This window comes from Symsagittifera roscoffensis, chromosome 6 (assembly GCF_963678635.1).
Source record: "Symsagittifera roscoffensis chromosome 6, txSymRosc1.1, whole genome shotgun sequence".
Classification (NCBI taxonomy): domain Eukaryota; kingdom Metazoa; phylum Xenacoelomorpha; order Acoela; family Convolutidae; genus Symsagittifera; species Symsagittifera roscoffensis.
Window position 1 is genome coordinate 29,293,177 of NC_087067.1, and position 23,030 is coordinate 29,316,206.

Here is a 23,030-nt window from a genome sequence, read left to right on the forward strand (position 1 = left end):
AGAATGAAGTACGGTACGTATCTTTTGAAGGGGTAATTCTTAGGAATCTTATTCAAAGAGAGGTCTTTAGTATGATAATACATTCTATAAGAAATTGTTTGATTTACCTATAACCAAAAATCGAATTTAATTCAATGGAAGGTTTTTAATTTCATTCGAATAAGATTGAGCAATTACCTTTTTTTCAAATGTCAAAAATACCATCTGAAGTGTCACCACATAAAAACTGAAAATTATTGTTCTAATGTTTATGAAAAAAGTTGAGATCAGTCGATTACTTTTGTATTGCTTAAAACGTCTAAAAACGGCCCAGAAGGTAGCTCACACTTAAAGGACTGAATTTTATGTTTATATGACCATCATTGAATCATTAATGTCCTCTTAGTCTGAATAATATTTATGACCACTACTTCTCATAAAGGGTATTTGAATCATATCTACTTGCGCGGCTGCCAAGTTTCCAGCGAACGCAGCACGGTAGAGGGGTGTGCGCTCAAACTGACCCCTAAAATCATCACAAACCAACATGAAATAGTTTTCGAAAAAATGGAGAAAAATTTAAACTCTTTTATTATATTCTGAAAAAATCTTCGTGGCAATTAATAAAAAATTAAAATTGACGTCTAAGTTTTGACATTTTTAGCCATCGGCTTTTTAATAATATAGATTATAACTTTAGCAAATATTTAGACGATGCTTAAGGTTAACTTAAGACGAACTTTAGGTCCATTTTGAAGAGAAAAATATCAGATGACGTTTCTGACATACCGACTATTCACATCCGCACCCTTCTCCGTCAACATGAGGATAGTACTCTGATGTCCCCCCGCAGCTGCCTCGGAGAGGGGGGAGTTCCCATTGGCATCTCTACAGTCCACCATCTCCAGCTGATGTCTCTTTCTCAAGTACCCCCCAAAGCCCTCTTTCAGTATACCCGCTTGGTCATCCATTTCGCTGACCTAGAAACATCAAGTTGTTTTGTTGAACTGTTTTTTTAAAAGATGCCTGAAGACGATGCTAGTTAGCCAAACGACACTACTGGATAAATTTGTGGAAGAGAATTCAATTTTTGATGAAAAAATACATGCCCTTAAAGCTCTTTGAATTTCTGGAACAATTTATGATAAGCTGAATCAACATGTAAAACTTTTATTTCGCTAGAAAATCTGAAAATTAATTTCAAGTTTTGAAACTAGAAGTCGATCACGGTTTTTGTGAATTTTTTATTTTTGCTGTTCGAAAAAAATTTTCCTGAGAATTGATCTCCTGGTCTTTCACCAAGATTCTTTTCATATATGATCAGGCGCGGATCTAGGAATTTCCCGAAGGGGGGGGGGGAGGGATTTTTCAAAAAAAATTCTGAAAATTTTATCGACTTTTTCTTTTAGGTCGACCAAATTGTTTTTCTGAGCTCTCCCAAACCAATATAAAGACCCTAATTTGACATAATTTTCTGCGCCACACGCAAATTTTTGAAAAAAGGCTAAAAAAAGGCTTCTTTAGGCCCTTTTTGGAAAATTTCGAGCAAAAAAATAGCGTTTTTTCGGCGCGCGCTCCCCCCTCATAATTAGTATAGATTGGCGCCAAAGGCGCCTTTAGAAAAATTTCAAATTCAGTCAGCCAAAATTGGATATCTCAAAATTGTACAAAGGGAGGACCCTTTGGGTCGGCAGGGGGGTCGATTCGTGAGGGGAATGGAGAAGCGTCCGCCCACCTGCCCCCCCTAAATCCGCTACTGTATATGATTATATTGGCGAACTAACTTTACAGCTATTTTTCAGGCATTGATTCTCATTATTTTGTTATATTTCCACGTGAAATATAGACCCGTTCTACTAAAAGTATTACCGTTCAAAAATTAGTTCAGTCTCAAATGGGCAGAGTTTGTCGGCAAATTGATATTGTTATAAACTTATACCTCAGCGAGTACAGTTTTGATGACGTCATTGTCGCCGTCGAATGCGGCCTCCAACATCCTGGCCTCCCTCTTCTTCTGCTCCCTCTTCCTCCGCCTCTCTTCGTCCTCCTTCTCCTGCTCCTTCCTCAGCCGCTCCTGTTCCATTCGAACCAGAGCCACGAACGCCTGCAATTAGTATTTAAATCCAAAACATAATGCGATACAGTCCATATAAGCACACCGTATCATGACTAAGCAGGTGGGCATAGGGATTTTACAAGGCAGTCACAGCATGAGATATCGAGATTTTTGTTTTTATTGTTTAAGGTTTAATTTTCGCGTTCCATGCTTCGATGAGACTTTTAGGTTTTTGTATCTGCATTTTTAGCTTTATCTAAACTTTTATTTTAAAAAAAAACTACTTATATTGATGTTGTTGAATGCGATTTTGAAAAGCATTAATAAGTTTTTAGAGACAGTATCAATCGGGGATATTTAAATGTCGAGTTGGCTGAGCGCTGTTTTAGCCCGGGTATATCAACGTACGTCAATATGGTTAAACGTACTGTGTTATGCGAGTAGCATCACTCTGCACTGTTAACACTTGGCTATTAAAGTCGCAAAAAAACGGCCTTGAGTCGCAAAAAACAGCTTCGCTCAGCAAAGAAACACAGTCTGGAATGTGGGGAGATAATACAAATGGACTATCCTCGACAGGACTGTTAAGGCCTACTGATAGCTCCTCTGCGATTCACAGGAACTACAATTATTATTATTATTTAAATTTTGAGATCACAAGTCCAATAAACAGTCATTGACTAAAAGACTAAAAATTGGAAGAAATTGTCAACGGATGCCTGGAAAACAGTCCTTGAATAAAAGGGTATGCGGATAAAAGAAAGGTTCAAATTTTGTTATGAAACCTTGCTGTAGATAAAAACAAGTTTCAAAACCATTCATTTTTTTTCAGATTTCGAAAACAAAATTATAGATAGAAAAACTATTTTGAGATAATGAAAATAGCACACCGCTAGTCATGGCTGACATCGTCTTATTTAGTTGAAAACCCTTGCTATCTAGAATTCTTGAACGAGATTTTCTTGAAAAAATCTCATCTTTTTATATTCGAAGGAAAAAATAGATGCTCTTTGAGCTCTTTGAATTTCGAAAACAATTTATGATTGGCGCTTTTTTGATAACATGAACCCAATTAAAGAAAACTGGAGAAATAGGTAAAGTTTTTCTTTCGCTGGAAATCTAAAATTAAATACCACTTTCGAAAGAAGACATCGTCCAGGTTTTTTGCGTCATTTCCACGTTCGTATTTGGAGAGTGCTATTTAGAATGCTATGTATGAATAAAAATCTGTAGTTATAAAAGACTTTGAAGACCTTTCCTTAAAAAAAAACAAAAAAATCAGCAGGATCTATATAAGAGTGTTCATTACGTTCATTACTCTTAATCAGTCCGTTACAGCCAAATCGCTATATTTTAAATATCCCACTTTCTCTCTGTTCGAATCCATTCAAAATCAGAGCAAAGACTTCCAAATCAACCATAGCAATACTCTTATACTTTTGCTAAAGCAATTAATTAATTAGTCAAATTATAAACCCGATAAGCCTATACTATTTTCAACAAAACCTACGGCTTAGTGGCGCGAAGGCTTAACAAAATGTTAACCATACCGGGTCGAGGTGTTCAATTTTTGTTTAGATATAAATCGACCAAATTTCGGTATGTTTCAACTTTCTTCGTCGAATATCGGTATGTTTTGACTTTCTTGACCAAATTTTAGTATGTTTAGACTTTCTTGAACAAATTTTGGTTTGTTAAGACTTTCTCGACCCAACAATAAAAAAAATTGGACTTTGTTTGACGCAGTTCAGTTATGTTTCGACTTTCTCCACTTTACCGACCGACATTTTTTAAAACTTTTACGACCAAAATTAGATATGTTTTGATTTTCTCGACTTTCTCGACTGACAGTTATTAAAAGTTTGGAAATTTGGAAATTATTGCAGTTCTCATACCTACACTCAAAGTGAAGGTTTAAAAAAATTGTTTAAATTTTACAGTTGAGAGAATCAGTACACATCCGACACTGATTGAAACGAATCTGAGCTGTGCCAAATATTTTTTTTGGAAATTTTTTGACCTTCGAGAAATCGAAACATACCAAAATTGGTCGAGAAAAACAAAACATATCTATGTGGGGTCAAAAAACTCAATTTTAATCCCGCATAGATAGGTGTCGAATTTTTCGGCTAAATTGGGTGCGCTTTGGCTTTCTCAATTTACTTGACCGACAGTTTTTCAAAATTTGAAAACTTGTTTATTCGACCCCGCATAGATTCGTATCGACTTTCTCGAACAAAAATTGACATGTTTCAGCTTTCTCGACTTTTTCGGCTGACATTTTAAAGAAGAAATTTTGCTCGACCCCGCTTAGACAGCTTTCGATTTTCTCGACCAAAATTGGGTATGTTTTGACTGTCTCGACTTTCTCGACAACCGAAACTATAAATTGGACCCTCGGTCTAATTTTGAGTTTTCTTCTAAGCATAGAATGCGCAAAGTTCATTATGAACTAACTGCTAATTCACAATTAAACGCTTACTGTTTTATACCAGCTTTATTTTATTGAGAAAACGCTATTGCGGAAATAAAAGAAAGCCGGGATCAACCGTATAATTTCCCCTCAATTCAATTTAGGAGGAAAAAATACAATATTTTAACAACAGCGCTTTGAAGAAATTGTTAATGTTCCGACTTTAAAAGCAAGTTAGGATTATATATGACTTTTTTTTTATTCAGACCAATTTTTAAAAAGAGTTGACAGCGTATGGGTATCGATCCGGAACTTTTTGAATTGCCTGGTGATAAGCTTGAACTAGACTATAATACTGTTGGCATGGCTGCTGGAATGATACTTCGATATTTTATTTGTAAAGTTATGGGGGCTTAAAGATCGCCAATTCGGCCAATTTGGGACCCTTAACGCGCGATACATGCGGAAATTTAGCAAAACGAGTGTAGGGACTACTCCAGTTCTGAACCTAAACTCAAATTGCAAAAAGATTCCGTTAACCTCTCCCCCCTAACGTTTGCCCCTTTGCTCCCTTACAACCCCCCATACCAACGTTTGCTCCTTTGCCACCCACACCTGAACAACCTCCCCCCACCTGACCACCTGAACCAACCCACCTCCCCCCACACCTAAACCAACCAAACCCCCCCCCCCCCTACACCCAATCCAAATCAACCACCTCCTTACTTGAACCACAAACAACTACCTCCCACTCCCTCCCCCTCCACCTGATCCGTTTCAGATAGGGTGGGTGGGTTCAGTTGGGTTCATGCTGGGGAGGGGTTGTAAGCCAAATGTTCGTGGTTGGTGGGGGCGTTGTAACTGGGCAAAGGGGCAAACGGGCAAACGATATTAGTCCACCTCCATTTTTACACCGCCCTCCACCCCCCCCCCCCCCCCCCCAAAAAAGCAAGTTTTTGAACAATTAACGAAAATTGTTGTTGAAAGGAACGAAATTCAGTTATTGAGTAACATAAAAAGTAACAAAAATATCAAAGTTGCGCGGAACAAAAAACTAAATTGAACAACAATTAACCAACTTTAGTTTAAAACGTAGAAAAAACTCTTTGTGCGTTGAAATTCGCATCTCAATTACGGAGGACATTCTACGATAGGTTCTTCAGGTGGGAGGGGAGTGGATTGATTTCACGGCTGAGTCGAAAGCTATTTCAAGGTTTACAATTACTGTTTCAGAGCATTTACAGCCCTGATTTTTATGAGAAAAAAACATCAGGGTTTCATAAAAAAAATTGATTATAAATGAATTTCATTTCCAGAAACCTTATGCTCCATTTTTAATTGATTATAATCAATTTTTTTTTTTCAATTTTGCGGAAACTGACAATGAAGCTCAATTATGATCAATTTTTTTCATGGAACTCAATTGCGGGTTGTATTATATACAAAGCAGATTTGAATCTGTTTATACATAATAGATTTGAACAGATTTGAATTTTTTTATTAATGCTAAAAAAATTTCTCATGCCGAGTTTGAATAAAACCATTTTTTCTGCCTAACTAATTTGCAGAATTACGGAAGACATTCTAAGGTAGCTTCTTCAGGTGGGTTGGCGTTTGCGTTTACGGTTGATTCGAAAGCTATTTCACGGACTACAGTTACTGTTTCAGAGCATTTACAGTCCTGATTTTTATCGGAATTCCATAAAAGTTTATGTTTTGTGCATATTTTCCTTAAGACGTCCAAGTTGATTTCCGTGCTCTGTCAAAAAACCCAAATTTTTGAGCCGCCTGCAGTTTTCTAAAACAGTTTTTTGCCCATGAGGTTTTTTTGACAATGGTGGAAAGTACTGTATAAGGGATCGAGTGTCATAGTAACAACCCCTATCAGCGCCCAAAGTTTCACTTTTTTGTTGCTATTTTGTGAATATTGCTTTTGATGGGCAACTTTATTAGGTACATTGAACTCGAAAAATAGATAACTTAAAGGATAGACAAAAGTTGTTTCATGAGATCATTGTGTTCAATTTTTGTGTTAAATCCGGGCAACTGCGCAGATTTAAGACGACAATTATATTCTATTAAAACTGAAAAAGTTTGTAGCTCATCGATTTCTCTTTCAGATAATTTTCCTTTAAATTGTTGAACCATTAAATTACTATAAAAAAGGATCGCAGAAAATATTAAACAAGTATACTTCTTTTTCTAGGCGCTCCATGGTTTCTTCATAATCTTTCTTCTGTTTTCGACGCCTTTCCAGCTCTTTTCTGGCCACAAACTGTCTGCATCCACATTGAATAGTCCTAAAAAATATTGTTTTTCGATCTTCAATTGTTTCTTAGTGTGCCAGTCGGTCATGTCTGGAGGTTTGACCTTGAGAAACACGTAATTTTGGAGTGAAGTTTTAATTTTAAAAATTTCGAATGGAGCCTGTCATGCTCAGTTTTCTCGAACCAACTGAAAACAAAAAGTGAAAAATCAGAACGACCGAATTAACAATTGCGGGAAACTACTCAAGAAAAAGGCAGGAAATTGCTATTCGCAATTTCTCGACACGAAATAATAAGAGAGTAGAGCTGTCTTATCCCGAAAACAGGAGAATAGAACACAGACTTGAGAAAGGACGATTATTCGAACGGAACAGAGTGAAAATTCAATGGAAGAGAGGACAACTCAAGTGTCCCGATGGTTCATGCAGAAACTTTGATTCTTGAGACAGAACTTACTTCTGTTGTTAAAACTAATTAGCATCAAACTTATTTAGTTATATTATTTAATCCTCGAGCTACTTATCTTTTAATTACTCCTCATACTCAAGCGCATCGACATGTGAGTTCTCAATTTAAATTTCTCGAGTGCATTTTATGATAGGAATGTTGAGATAAGGCGAGTTTTAGGTTGATCCATCTGAAATGGATCAAAGTTCCACTGTCCAATAAAAAGTAACTAAGCGGATTGTTCCGACCCGGTTTTTAACGGCGTTCATGTATTTTGGGTATTTCGAGACCTAAGTATGTGGACGTTTTTACTTCTAGAGTGGGGGGGGGGGTATTTTGGTAGTGGCGTTTAAGCTGTAACGGGTTCTAGTCTCATGTCGCAAGCGAACCGAATTGGCTCCGACCGTTCTTGAGGTAGAAAAACACAAGAGATAGTGTCCCTGACTCTTGAGCCGATGGTTATAGGGCCTATTTTTCTTAAGCCTCATGTGTGACTGCAGTAGACGAATGTTACATAGTGTTTTTATGGCGCTCCTGGGTGTTTTTACGACATCATGACTACGGAGTCGAACCCACTTGACACAGCTCCGGGCTACATGCCCATTCTAGAGTACCGGTGGTACGGTTCAGCGGGAACGTGTAAACCTTCCGGTTGTACCGTGATAGCTTTTTAAGAAAACTCAAGAAAACTTCCTGGTACGCTCTCCGAACGAGGCTTAGCTAACCGAGTGAAGGGGGGCAACTAGGGGGACAAAAACACGAGCAAAAAAGAATACAAAAAGGAACAAAAACCATAAAACGAAAAAAGACAGTGACTTTGATACCAAATTAGTTGGATCAAACCTTTGTATTAATTAAATAGTATACACATACTGTTTTATAAGACCGATCGTTTCGATCAATCTAGCAATTTAAACCAGTGAATTCAATAAGGTGCCCGAGTGGGGGGCGTTGTTAAGGGTTTCCAGATAGATTGCGACCCAACCGGACCACTAGGAGACTTGACTGGAAAGGGTGACCAGTCGAGTGGGAAAGTGGTTCACAAGGATCGAAACGGACCACTAGGAGACTTGATTGGAAGAGGTGACCAGTCGAGTGGGAAAGTGGTTCTGCTGTCAAGTGCAGAACAGAGACAACCAGCACAGGACCACTACAAGAGGACGCACAGGGGTGTTCTCAAGTCGAACAACGGGTATCGTTAGAATCCACATTACATTATAGGAAATAAGTGTAAATTGGATAAGCGGAGTCCCATTGTTTTGAGGCAGTTTTTACTCAAGCAGGCCTGGAAACAGGTCTACGGTTTTCTCTCGAGAGGTTTAGCACCCGGCGCTTAAGGGATTTTTCGGCTTAAGAGGGGGGCTAAAGAGGGGGGAGGTTAGTAGGGGGCTGGTTAGGTTAGAGGTTGGCGGTTGTAAATTGTAAAAAGGGGGGAATTTAGAGTAACTAATTAATCGACATCGTTGATTTAGTTACATTAGCCATCAACACGCGTTGGTAATAATAGGTGGATATCCAAAATTTAACTCGAGTTAAGATTGGTACGCTGGTTGTAGACAGTTTAGACAGTTTAAAAAGCTGGATATAGACAGTTTTTGTGATACCCCATAAGATCGTGGGGGGAGGAAAACGCGTGGCAGTTAGGTACCAGACATTTTTTTTCGACAGAAGGTCGACATTTGTCTCCTTTGAATTTTAGGTGGGTTGATTTCTCTGTTTTATTATTTTTTCTTGTTTAAAATTTTTTTTTTTTATTTATTGTTGCATTTTGGTGAGGATTTGCGATTGGTTTTTATACGAACAGGTGATCACAAGATACCTGCGCACAGGTTTTGGTTTCAAGTTGCTTGGAAGATAGAAAAAGAGGTAATTCAAAAAGGGGGGTCAGCATTTGGCCATCAAGAGAGGGTTTTTGGGAAAATTTTCACAAGAGCTTGAGTGGTGGTACAAGGTACAGTGAATCAAGAAATCCCTACAACGAAGAAGAAAGAGATCCGATATCCAGACACTCAGTGACGAGTCTTGGGACAGTACCGAAGAAGTCTTGGGACATTGCAGTCTGGGGACAGTCTTGGGGCAACACAGTCTTGGGACAGTGCAGCCTTGGGGCAGTCTTGGACCAGAGCAGTCTTGGTACGAAACAGTCTTGGGCCATTGGTCTTGGGACATTAGTCTTGGGACGTTGGTCTTGGGCCATTAGTCTTGGGACATTAGTCTTGGGACGTTGGTCTTGGGCCATTGGTCTTGGGACATTAGTCTTGGGACGTTGGTCTTGGGACGTTGGTCTTGGGTTGTATCTACCAATAGAAGAAACTTCAGCATAGCCTCAAAGTTCATTGACGGGGTAAAGAGTGATGACTTGAGAACGATGTTAGCAACGTATTACACATTGTCGAAAGATAATGCGCCAACTCCAGAAGAGATGAGGCAGAAGTCAAGAGAATACATGCTGATGAAACCCAAGAAATACTCGTACTCAGACAACAGGAACACCCAAGGGGGGAGTCAGCCACAGAGGTCGCCATGGTACAAGCCCAGAGATGACATGGACAAACGCAGGTCGTGTGCTAACTGCGGGTCAGTTGATCATCATGTGGCGGATTGCACGACATACAAACAGGGCATGAAGAGTTTGGGATATGCACCTGATGAGGAAGATATGAGTCAGATGGAAGAACACGAGTTCTATAGCGGCTTGATCACCAAAATAGGAGCAAGATGCTTCTTCTGCAACCAAGAAGGGCACTTCAGGATGGACTGTCCGTTGTTTTGGGAAGCGGTCAAAAATCAGAGTCATCCGAAACACAAGTTGGCGCTAGCAGCGGTGCAGAACCAGAGAAACAGACAAGGTGAATTTGAGACGAAGAAACTTGAGGGACCAAATGTAGAGCTACCAACGAAATCAATGAAAACTGTAACACAATGTGGTAGTGCAGCAGAGGCCACGGCGAAGAAAGCCCCAGAAATAGATTACGAGAAGGCGGCAGCGGAGGCCATCAACAAAGTGAAGCAGGATCTGGCAGCGAAAGAAATAGAACAACGACTAAAGCAGGAGATCGAAAAGCAGAATTTCAACGAAGCATTAACTGGATCGAAGCCAGCACCAGAGGCTGTATCGGGCTCGACAAAGACTGGAAATTGTAACACTGTAAAGATGGTGACAGGAAAACCATTCGGCATATCAAAAATCGGGGCTAGAATAATGTCGATAATCACAGTGGGCGGCCACGAGGTAACCAGAAACTTGAGCGAACCGAGCGACCAGACAATAATGCACATTGATGTGTACGCAGATTACTTGAGTTTAATAAGCCCACAATCGACTTCTAGAGCATTGAGAGCACTACTCACGCGAGGGGGTAGCAAGTCGGTACGTGTTGATAACAGATACACAGAAGCTTATGGTCCACATGAGGTGATGTTAAATATAGATGGAATCAACATCTATACCAAAACAATGATAACATGTGATGAAGACCTAATTGGGCAAATCTACGTAGGGAAGGAAGAGTTAAAGGTGAGATCGATTGGACACTGCGCCATGCTTGAAGAAGATGCGATGCACATCGGAACAGAGGCAGATGTGACAGGGCACGTGCTAGACATAAGTGGCAAGAAGACTCAGTTACGTGGGTTACTTGATACGGGAGCGGTCTTGAGTGTCATACCAATCGAAACTTGGGAACGAATGGGCTTCAACAAAGATGACTTGATAGATTCGAGAATACGGTTATCGGCTGCGAACAAAGGGGCCCTGCGCGTGTTGAGCAGAACGCCGATAATAGCGCTCAATCTGGGGGAACGTAACCTGTGGATGAGTTTTCTTGTAGTAGAAAACCTAGATGAGTCTGACCAATTTATTTTAGGCAGAGACTTCATCAGGAACTTTGATGTAGCGATTGATCTAAACAATGTTCACGATACGGAACCCGGATAGGAGGTACGCAATCAAACCGGTAAATTTAATAATGGCAAATGAAAGCAAAGCACCGGTGTTCTTGAGTAGGAGGGTGAGGCTAAAGAAGAATGAAGCGGCAATCGTAGGCTTGCGGATGAAAAATTACAATGAATTAAGTGACAATAAGATCCTTCTCGATAACGAAGAGCGGCCTCTGCGTCAGTGTCTTGTTGAATACCCTTGATATACCGATCACGATACAGAGAGGGAGGAAACTGGGATATGCTTTACCGGTTAAAACCCGATATGAGATGACTGAAAACTCAAAACAGAATGAAGTCGTTGATTGTCCCGATCATAGGGACAAAATTTGTATCTTGAGACGATTACAAGAAATAAAATATTCATCAGGTCTTGTTAAATCACTTAAGTCAGAGACGGACGATGGACTGTCGAGCTGTTCGAACTTTCCAGAGCGGCCCACACTAGATGAAATGCAAATTGATAAACCGGTTCTCCCGGAGATTGAACACTTGAGGGGCAAACTGACGGACGAACAGCTCGAAGCCATCAAGGACGTACTAGAGCGGAACGAGGAAGTTTTTTCGAAGCACAAAGCGGATATCGGGTGTTGTAATTTCGTTGAGCATGAAATAGAACTTGAGGAGAACGCGGTACCGCACAGGGAGGGGGCGAGGCGCATGACCCCGCACAAATCGGAGGCGTGTAGAAAAGAGATCGAAACGTTACTAGAGTATGACATGATAGAACCATCCAAGTCACCGTAGGCGTGTGGAGTAGTGATGGCCAAAAAGAAAGGCGACCAGTTGAGGTTTTGTTGTGACTTTCGATACCTGAACTCCGTCACGGTGAAGGTTGCCTATCCCATACCTAGGATTGATGAGAGCCTCTCGAAGTTAGGTGATGCAAAATTTTTTACGACTCTTGATTTAGGCTCGGCCTTTTGGCAGGTACCACTACGAAAGCAGGACAGGGACAAGACAGGGTTCGCCTGCGAGTTGGGTCTGTTTCAGTGGATGCCGTTTGGACTTTGCAATGCCACAGCCACGTTTCAGCGATTGATGGCACACGCGCTGATAGGCGTGACAAAGAAGTATGGCAATCTGGTAATGTGCTACGTGGATGACGTGGTAATAGCAACGCCAACACTAGAAGACCACATTGAGAGACTTGACGAGGTGTTCGCGTGCATGAAAAGATCGGGGCTAAAGTGTAAACAATCAAAGTGCGAGATACTCAAGGACTCAATAAAATACTTGGGCAGGATGGTAGACAAGCACGGCATCAGACCTGATCCAGACGCCGTGGAAGCAGTCCTAACCTGGAAGTCACCGAAGACGGAACACCAGTTGATGAGCTTCCTGGGCTTCGCTAACTACTACAGAGAGTTCATCAAAGGCTACGCGGACAAGGTATACCCGATGCAACAATTGATGAGGCACAAGGGCAAGAAGTTCACATGGAACAACGCAGCAGAAGAGTCATTCAAGAGGATAAAGAAAGAGCTATGCGAGGCACCAGTACTAGGGATGCCGACTGAGAAGGGGATGTACGTGCTGGACACGGATGCATCGGTAGTTGCGATTTCAGGAATTCTCCATCAGGAACAAGAATGGAATGGGACGACAGTCTTGAGACCAATAGCGTACGGGAGCAAAGTCCTAAGTGACACAGAAATGAAGTACGGAGCACCGAAAGCAGAGATGTTCGCAGTGGTCACCTTTGTCGAGAAATACAGGGCATACCTAGGCAGTGAGCCCTTCAAGCTGCGAGTCGACAATCGAGCACTAAGCTGGCTGAAAACGTACTCAATAGACCAAAGTTACATTGGGAGGTGGATAGTTCGCTTGGACGGATACAACATGATAATTGAGCACAGAACACGGGATAAACATCAAAACGCCGACAGCTTGAGTAAGAAGACGGAGTTCTACGAGAGACAAGAACAAAGAGAGGCAGACAGACCTGAAATCAAAGAGGGCTTCTCCTTCATGGACAAGGAAACGTACGACAGTCTTCCTCTCACAAGATGGCTGGACAAATCAGGCAAACCGATTGAAGATCATCCCGAATTACCAAAAGAGTCTCTTGAAAAAACCATCTTGAAGAAGAACAGAAGGATCCCGATAGAGGTAATACTCAAGTCGAAGATCGTGAGGGAAACACTTAAGGCAAAAGGCTATGATCTTAACCAGGTAGAAGCGGGAGCTGCACAGATAGATGATGACTTAATGAGGTTGCTCGAGAAACTATCAGATGATAAGCCCGTGATCCAAGAGAAGGGTCAGGAGGGACCGGAACTAACTATACTTCGGAGAAAAGAAACAGCGAACAAAACTGACTCCTCAAAAGGAAGCGTCACTGATAGCAAAGATGTCGTGCGATTACTAGTTGACAAAATCCCCGAAAATATTCTGGAGCAGACAAAAGTCAGGAAAAAGAAAGTGACATTCAAAGAAGGAACTGAACACCTGGGACTAGATCAAGAGTCCGGGAAGTGGTCCAGGTTCACAGAAGAAGAGGAACCCGGAAAAGGAAAAATGTCCGGGGAGCATGAAGAATGGGATGAAGACTCGGATGAGAGCAGCGAAGGCCAAGACAGTCTGTGCATGATATTAGCGGAAGAGAAGACAAGGCACCACGACAGGGAGTTACAAACTGACCCATCTTCAGGAACGTACAATCTGGACATACAAGAGATAAGAGGTGGTGAAGAACTTGAGAGAATAGCGGTTTCAAGAAAGCCATTCAGGGAACTATCGTGCAACTCAAACGCCAGAACGAATCTGGTACCAGAAGACGACATGAAAATTGTGAAAAGGATGATATGCGTGAAACTGAGTGACGACATCCACAGCCCTGGTGAGATGAATGGACAGATCATGGCGCTAAAGGAGCAGGTCAAGGCGAGATATAGGCAGTCAGACCTAAAAAGAGCCCAGAAGAATGACAAAATGACAAGTAACCTCTCCAAATGGATCCAGTCGGGGGTCAAGGAGAAGGGGGAACTTGAGGAAGACAGCTACAAGATCTTGAGCCAGTTCTATAAAGAAAAGAAAGACTTACTTTATCACACAGCTGATGGGGTGGTAGCGTGCAAGAGGAGAGATGAGGAAAAGATAATACACAAACACAACCTCATCATACTACCACAATTGTACCAAACGGAGGTGCTTTTCAGATCGCACGACCAGATGGGCCTCCAGGGGATAGACCAGGGGATCACATGTGATCATTTGATAACGCATTGGATATCGCGGTATGGTTGTCCAATGACTTTCCAGTCGGACAACGGCAAAGCTTTTGTGGGGGACTTGACAAAAGAATTGATGAAGAGATCGCACATTGCTCAAGCACACTCGACGACCTATCATCCACAGACCAATGGGTTGGTAGAGAGACAGAACAGGACACTGGTCAACATGTTAAGGGTGTACTGCTCAAGATACATGACGGACTGGGACAAATACCTGCCACAGGTAGTAGGAGCCTACAACAGTACACAACACTCAACGACGGGCATCAGTCCTTTCATGATGTTGACGGGCAGGGAGAGGGCGATGCCTCTAACATTCTTCTACCCAGAATACGAGGGGAAGAGGACGTCGCCTCAGGCATATGTGAAGGAAGCGATCAAAAGACAACAAGAGCTAAACGAGCTATGCAGGAGGAACACGGCGCAAGCGCAAATGAGACAACGCAAGAAATATGACGAAAAAATATTACAAGCAAAACCATATGAAGTGGGCCAGTACGTGTGCGTCTTCCAAAATGTCATACCGCCCAAGGGAACAAAGAAACTACTCAAGAAGTGGAGGGGACCATTCATGATAACGGAAGTACATCAACAAGGACGGTTTTACCGCTTGAGAACTGGGCGAGCAGCACATTACGAAAATCTGAAGCCTCACGTCCCGTCCCCGGAAGACTGGTGCCTACCGAAAGACATGGAGGGTCTCGAGTACCTGGTGGTAGAGCCAGCGTGTGAAGTGAACGAAAAGGGCACCAGAGAGAGAAATGATGGCAATGAAAACTTGAGCTTGGACGACAATGAAAAGATAGAGGTGGAGTCTGAAGCAGGATCGTTTGCAGAAGAAGACTGGAACGACCCGGAGCAAGATGAGGTGCCGAAGTGGATGGAGCCAGATCGACCAATATCACCGGGAACCAGAACTGGCAATCGTACACGGACGGGTATGAGGTACAACAGATACGGGGATGACTTCTTGATTGACAAGATACAGCCAGACAAATTGGGCGAGGAATTACTGAGTTCAGGCGAACTGGAAGCCGAAGAGGAATGGCAGGTCATTGATGATGGTGGACACTATCCGCAGGAAGATTAATCGACACCAGAAATGGAGACGGACCTCGAACAGAGCGAGATAGAGAGGAGGGAGAACACGAACTTGAGGATACTAGAGTGGATACGCGACGTCAAAGACGAAGGCCATGGAGGACAGAGTATCCAGCAAGTCGACGTGTCAGCGGAAAAACACATGAAGTCAGAAGACCCTCTCTTCGGCTGGACGGCGACAGACAGGCCGCTGGACATTCCACAGGACAATTCAGACCCGACAACATCGACGGGGACGTCGATAAATATTTTTGTCCGGGGAGTGGGGATAGGACTTACCCACACCGAAAATTTGATGATAAAGAAGCTCAAGGAAGTGAGAGAAACAAGCGAATTGGAGCTGGAAGAACAAGAGCCAGAGCCTAACATAGGCCGGAATTTCAAAACGAAATTTGAAATACCCAATCAGTACTCGGAAAACATCATGATAACAGATAGTGACTTCATCCTGTCAAACAGAACGAGCGCGATCTGCATCACGGCAGACATGTGAGTTTCAAATCAAGACTGGAAGCTGACTTCAAGAAAGAATACCAGAACGTAGAGTTTCTGTTCAGACAGAGACCAGGACTGGGAGGGATGGCAGCGCTCCCACCATCAGTAGCACAACTCCCGGGGAAATACCTGTGCTTCCTAGTGACGAGGGTTAATGACAGGAACACAATTGATCCCGAACACGTAATGTTGGCACTAACAAGACTACGAGACTTCATGATTGAAAGAGGGATAACAGAGGTCTCAATGCCGGTGTATGACCCAAACAGGGGCAAACTGAGCCCAAGGGAATTGTACGCTATCCTACATGTAGTCTTTGCAGAAACTGAGATAATGGTGTATCTCCATAAGAAGTACTACTTGAGCATCGCCTGAGTCGGGTACACGGGGGTGTCGAGTCGGGTGTGAGGGAGGAGTCTTGAACTAGGTGCTGGGGTACAAAACAGGTAAGGGATCTTAGGGGTGATTGGCATGACAATTATTATTTTAAATGATTGATGGTGCTAAAACATAAAATGTATCTGCATGTTTTTAGAAAATTTCAATTGAACTATTTTAGTAGGGCGAAAAGGAGAGGGTTTTCAATCATAAAAGTAATGGGGTTTTCTGGTTAGGGACACAGCTTGTCGGTCTAAAAAATCGGGTGTTATTTTCAGATTGATTTGTTGAACTCACATTGACTACTCATCTATAATCAATTGAAGGAAGAAAACGATATCTCAAAAAGATAACTCAAGTTGCTCAGGTAAAACTCAAGTTGCTAATACTCAAGGACTCAATTGAAATCACAGAAATGGCAGATCGATTCTGGAAGTCCATGCCATCGGCTCTGAAAAAGCCCACACTTGACGGATTGTACAGGCGGCTGAGGGACCTGGATTATACTCAAGTGGACGAGAGAATGGCAGCGATGCTGAATGCCATCCTCCAATTGGAGGAACAGGGCGAGTGTCGGGAGTCTGCGACGGAAGCGGTTTTGATGGTAGGCTACACCAATGATGGAGTGTCCAATCAAGAACAAACCAGATGGCTGTCCTGGAACGTGGATGGGGCGATAAGGGGGTTCGATTTGGCGAGGAACCCTGGCCTGAACAACAATACGGAGTATGGCGCGGGGGAATTCCCACTGCCGGTCAGACCATCAGTCAGGTCCACGAGCCAGAGTACGAGTAAAGTACTATCGATGACACGGGCACAGCAGACGGGGGAAGTTTATCCGGACGTCAGTGCCATGAAGAGAGAACTCGAGAGGACCCAGCGGGAAAGGAACAAGGCGAAACTCGACCGGGATCAAGCGGTGCTTGAGAGGGATCAAGCGCGGAGAGAACTGGACATGATGAGAGCTGAACAGCTACGGGCAGAAAGGGTGCGGGAGAATGCCGCGAATTGTGAGCAGCTGAAGCAGGCTCTCGAGAGAGATCAGGCAAAACTTGAGAGGATCCAGCGACAACAACGCGAGCTCGATATGCAGAAAGGGGCTAGGCCCAATGAACGGGTAGTGACTGGCTCAAGGCCAGAGTCACGCATGGAAGTAGATGAAGCTCCTAGGTCGAAGGGACGATTCAACCTCGATCGTGCGGCTCAGGAACATATGAACGAGGGGCTGGAGGTGGTTTGGAGACTCAAGTAATACGACCATTGATGGACGTCGCGTTGCCTGGATATACACCGAGTTCGACCCCGGGTAGTAGTCAGGTGAGTGGCAGCTCGTCACGATTGAAAGAGTTGCACGAGCGGCTACAGCTGAGGAGTCGCGAGAGTCCGGCAAGAGCGGACTTACCCTCGACGTGGGGGGAGCAACCTGTCAGGAGTGTGGTGATCTCGAGCTACAAGAAGAATACGGAAGGGAGATATCGCAAGCACAATCGGATAGACTGGAACGCGGCGCAGAGGGAGAGGAGAGATTGCTTCCACGACGCGACTTGGTTCACTTGATCATTGGGGACAGCTTGCTGCGGGTGCTGACCCGGATCCAGTCCCATTGGCAAACGGGAATCTTGAGCTTCGCCGGAGCCGCAACGCCGCAGATGTTAGCGACACTTGAGATGTTAGGGATGGTAAGTGCATACACGGTCACCCTGATGGTCGGGACGAACGACGTGTCCAGGGGGGAAGCAAGGAAGGTGACAAGGCTGCACGACAAGATGAGCTGCATTCTCGAGGAAATACGGATCCAAATGGATCCGGCCATTCTCACGGTATGTACCGTTCCCTACAACATGAGAGCGGATCAACATGCAGTGGAGATGAACACAAAAGTGCGAAGCCTGAACGAAACAATCAGGAAGATACATCAAAGGAGTGTCCTTCCCCTTCGGCTACTGGACGTGGCTGAGCAAATGGAGCTATCCTCTTTCCCTGACGACGCATCTGCGGATGGCATTCACTTTGATAGGCCCAGAGGGGTGGAGTGGTTGAACAACGTCTTCCAAAGACACATATGTGCGCTGGAGGCAGAGTTGCTGGAGACGGCGCAGGTCACGTTCGGACCACCTCCAAACCCACCCTTCTACAACCCGAGGTCTTTGTCCAGTCGCTTAGGCGAGAGAGCCGATTCTAGAGACAGTTCGAGGAACAGCCGGACCAAGTTACCAAGCACCGCGCCCATGGAAGCTGATGAAGCGACATCAGCAACTCCTCAGGGGTCGATAATGTCCTCAGTGGTGGTTGCGGAGAAGAAGAGGGCAGAAAAGCCACTGGAGACCAGCAGGTCGAAATATGAGGAGAAGGTCAAGGAACTGGATCTGGAGGATCTGGAATGTAGGCTGGAGCTAGCGAGAACTTTGGGTCTTGAGCAGGTATCACACGAAGACTTGGGGAGACACCAGTGCGTGGACTGGTTGAAGGCTCATGAAACACATTTCTCGAGAGCGAAGTTGATGGAGACGGCGGATCTGACTGGAATTCCCATAAAATTGGTGATGGGACCGATTAATTACAGACCTCTCAAGTCATTGGGGAGCCCGGGACTGGTGGTGGAGGCTCCCAAACACCGAACCAGCATTGCCAGAATTAGAGTGGCCTCTCCAGCACAGTTGAGAGTGGTAGACAAACTGATGGACCCGAGAGAAATGGAGTTACCAGACGCCGCATATGAAGGAACAAGATTGGCCAATGACCCCCGATACGGGAAACCGTGCGGGCAGACGCAGCTGGCCAAAACTTTGGCAGTTTACGACAGGGCAGACCCAGCTGCAGCAAGGGTGGTTATCGTGGCAGGATCAGATTTTGAAGGAACGTCTCCCAAATTGTTTTGGCCAGAAACTCTGATATATACCTTGCCGGGAGCGGAGTTAAACCAGATGTTGACCCTGGTGGTGGCAATGAAGTCAGAAATGCCCTGCGAACCTGAGTTACTACTGTTTGCAGGGATGAACGATCATCTGCAAGCAACGGGATTTCTTGAGCAGCTCAAGGGTGGTGAGCCTACACCATAGAGGATCTGGGAGGCCATCCAGACTTTATTCGCGGCTATAAATGAAGTACAAGAGAATTCGCCTCAAGATTCGGCTCCAAGACAAAAGTGGCGTTCACAACATCCCCCGGGTACTCGAACATGCCGCTTGCTCTGCAATTTGTGTACGCGGTCTTGATCTTGATCGCAGAGGGGAATGGGTGGCGTGTCCTGATGGCAGCTCCCAACCGAGAATTGGAACCGACGAACTTGAGACTGCGCAGATCAGAACTCGCGGCGGCATGGGCGGATGTCTCCCATGCGTTGAGAGGCTTTTACGAGTTGGCCGACATCCTCATCGTATTAGACGAGGTCCTCTTGTTGGAGATATCCAACTTCGCCAGGCAACTCAAGCTCAGCCCGATTATAAGGGACGATCATCCAGTGGTGGCTCACCTGACGGCTAGTCTGTGGTTTCGGGACATGGAGTTGACCATCACGAGCTCAACCAGCAGATCTAGAGGGCCGAACAACGAAAGGAAGAACGTGGCCGCATCGGAGAAGCAACTAGAGTCGATGGTGCATCGGTTGGCACAAGAGGGAGGCAAGTGGCCCTTCTTAACACCAAGACTGGAAAACGCCACGGGGAAAACAAGAGAAGATGCGCCGCTTCTGGTGAAGCAGATCTGGGATTTTCTTGAGGAGCAACTGGGAATAGCTGAGAAGAGGGAGATGACGGTTGGCAGGTTCGTCACAGCAGCCAATGAGGTCATGATTGGAGGGTTCTGGAGGGAGCACGCGAGGGGTGAGCTAAGGACGAGGAGGGATCATGAGATTCTCGAGTTCTTGAGTCCTTGTTGGGGAAAAGAGTTCCTGGCCGGAGTGTACAGTGCGAAGGAGACTATCTTTAAAGCGTTCTTACAGAAGGTATTGAATATGCCTATCAGTCTGTTGCTGGCGCTGTACCTGGTTTACCCGAGGTACTTGTTTAATATGGGCCCAGCATACATGTTCAGTCGTGGCGTGGATACCCTCAGGATAGACGGGTACTTGACGTTAGTACTTCTGACCCACGGTGAACTGACCTCATTTCACCGATTGATGAGGTACGGGGAGCCCCTGTCGATGGGAAGAACACACTCGAGTATGGATACCTACTCGTACAAGTGTGCGGCCGGGCTAAAGACGCTGCTAGTGCAGTACCTACTGATGCAAAACAGGCACCTGACTGGTGAAGAAAAGAGCCCGAAGACAAGAGAGGAATGGAGAAGAGTGAATGGAGGCATGCCCCTATTGACGGACCTATGCCTGGTCATGAGATCGGACCCCATGGGGATGATCCGGGGGCTAGGGGAGGTCGTGACCTGTATCTATGGACCGGCCGTCACGTTCGCGTTTCCAAATCCTCTGGTGACAGCTTATCGATACTCCGTGACCCACATGAGCCTCATAAGCGTATTAGATGGAACGACACTTAACTGGTGTCAGCAAGAGGTGCTAAGGGCACAAATGAGCAACACGGTGCTCTTTGGAAAGGTGAAGGATCCGGAGTTGGTCGTGTACAGTTTCCGAGGACAACTGCAATGCCGGATGGGAGGCAAGCGCGAGGGCCCCATCGAAACTTAACCCAAGTTCTGGAACTTGAATCCCTTGACAGCCAATGGGCGAGAAATCTTGAGAATTCCTGCATGGATGAAAAGCTTCGAGCTAGTGAAAAAGGAGCTAGAGGCGATATTGGGGAAAGAAGTCCTGCCAGCGAGCATTCCTGAGTTCCCCATAGTGAGGAGAATGACCCTGGGGATGAACAGTTCCCTGGTTGTCCCGTCCCCTTACGCGAGAACCACAACCGAAGAACAGCAGAAGGAGTTCACGGACGGCTGGGATCCGCTCTTCATCGGCTACACTGCAGCGATTTATTTTCATACCAGCGATGCGAAGATAAATTCATGGACAACTCAAGTCAACAAAATGAGAGGGTCGATGCCCCCGAAATTCGAGGTGCGAGATGCCTTGAGAGTACTTGAGCGGGCAAGTCTAGAGAACCAGTTGCCGGCATGGGACGACGGCAGGATGATAGTGAATGAAGGGCACATCGCACTGAAAGCAGACGATATGCTGTTTGCCACAAGAAGATACCGGGCACCTTACGGACTAGAGCAGGTGGATAGGAGTCGGGAAGGAAAAAAACTGGATGCAGCAGGTCCATTGTACGTGGCACTGACAGAGCACAAGGGGACGAATCCAACGACACCATCACCCCTATCGGTGGACACCCCTGGGGATAAAAGGAGTGGCACCGTGGAAGATCGATTAAGGAGGATTCTTGAGAGAAGAGAAGCAGAGTCGGTAGACGAGAGCATGGATGAAACTCTCAGTGAGGCAGGAGAGGATATGGAGGTGGGAAACACACCGGAGCAGAAGCCAGCGGAGGAGGAGTTCACTGCGCAGGAACTGTTGAAGGATCTGAGTGAAGAAAACTGGACAGATACCCCCACGCCACCTCTGACCTCATCCCCCCGCAAGGACCCAGAGTTGTCATTGACGAGCGAGAATCCCAACATGGGAATGATCTTCTTGAGTGCGGAGAGAAGGGAGAAGAATACCTTCGAGGGAAACAGAGACGCCTTCCTGGACACTCTGGGCAAAGATGCTTGGCAAGAATTCTTGAGCGATTTCAATCGAGAAGTGGATGAAGACACCACGTTGGACAATTTTAAAGAGGAACTGTGGGACACGGTAGTGAAGTTCGGTGAACCTGTCCTGATGGGGACGGGTTTAGACGAGAAAGCTAGAGGAGAGCTGCTGAGCAAGATGGTCGAGTTGAGGAAAACATCAAGAAAGACCAGAGAAGACAACTGTAAAGACAGCTCTACTCCGAAACAGAAAACTGACAATAAAATAATTAAATATACAAGGGGGGATAAGGTAGGAACTAGTAATATGATTAAAAGTACTAATATCCTTAAGGCTCGAGCAGGGGGGAGGCAAGAGTTGGCTGGAGAGAAGGAAGTTGAATCAGTGATGATAACGACGACGCCCCCGAATAAAGAAGTGAGGTCTCGCAAGAGGAAGAGAGACGTGGAGGGATTGGGCAGTCCTTCAGCTGACGCGGTCTCGGAAAAGGACTTGAGAGAGACGGCCCCCATGGTTCTGGCACGATGGAAGACGGCAGCCTACAAAAGTAGCTATGAACCGAGGAAACTGCTCGACATAGAAAAAGAAATGGAAAACACCACTAGCTCAGTGACGGAGGAAGATTTCAAACATCAGAGAATAAAAATGAAGCGAGGTTTGACGAGCGGGCAGACCTGGGAGGTAGACGTCGGCAAAGAATGGGTCTCAAGTGAACATCAGGCTATTGGGAAACAAGTGACCAGCGATCCTCTTGAATAGAACAAAACCAGAAATACCTCCCGACCGTGGTGGATAGCCCTTGAGACATTGAAGGAAATGGAAGACTGCTTGAAGAAATTGGACAGTGGAGTAGCCCGCAAACGACACAGTTGGGCCACCCAGCAGAAGGCTGAGGTTAACAAGATAGAATTGGCGAACCAGCTGAAGAGATCCTGGCAAAACTTATTGAAGGATCATTTTGAAGAGGCTATGAGGACACCCTCATCGGCACCGCCGCTGATGGCGAATCCCTTTATCAGGACTGCAGGACAACCGATGTTCGCGTGGAGCCTGTTGTGGATAGAGCTGG

The 23,030-nt window shown here is 44.8% G+C and overlaps 1 protein-coding gene across 1 annotated transcript in view; it reads right to left on the reverse strand.

Moving 5' to 3' along the window:
- LOC134847841 (IQ motif and ankyrin repeat domain-containing protein 1-like) overlaps positions 1–23,030 on the reverse strand; it is a 39,703-nt gene that overhangs the window by 4,015 nt on the left and 12,658 nt on the right. The window contains exons 3-6 of the mRNA XM_063865075.1: positions 6,643–6,748; positions 1,919–2,083; positions 769–959; positions 442–505 (exon numbers count right to left, since the gene is read on the reverse strand). Coding sequence (XP_063721145.1) covers positions 442–505; positions 769–959; positions 1,919–2,083; positions 6,643–6,748 — 526 coding nt within the window. The remainder of the gene's footprint in view (positions 1–441; positions 506–768; positions 960–1,918; positions 2,084–6,642; positions 6,749–23,030) is intronic.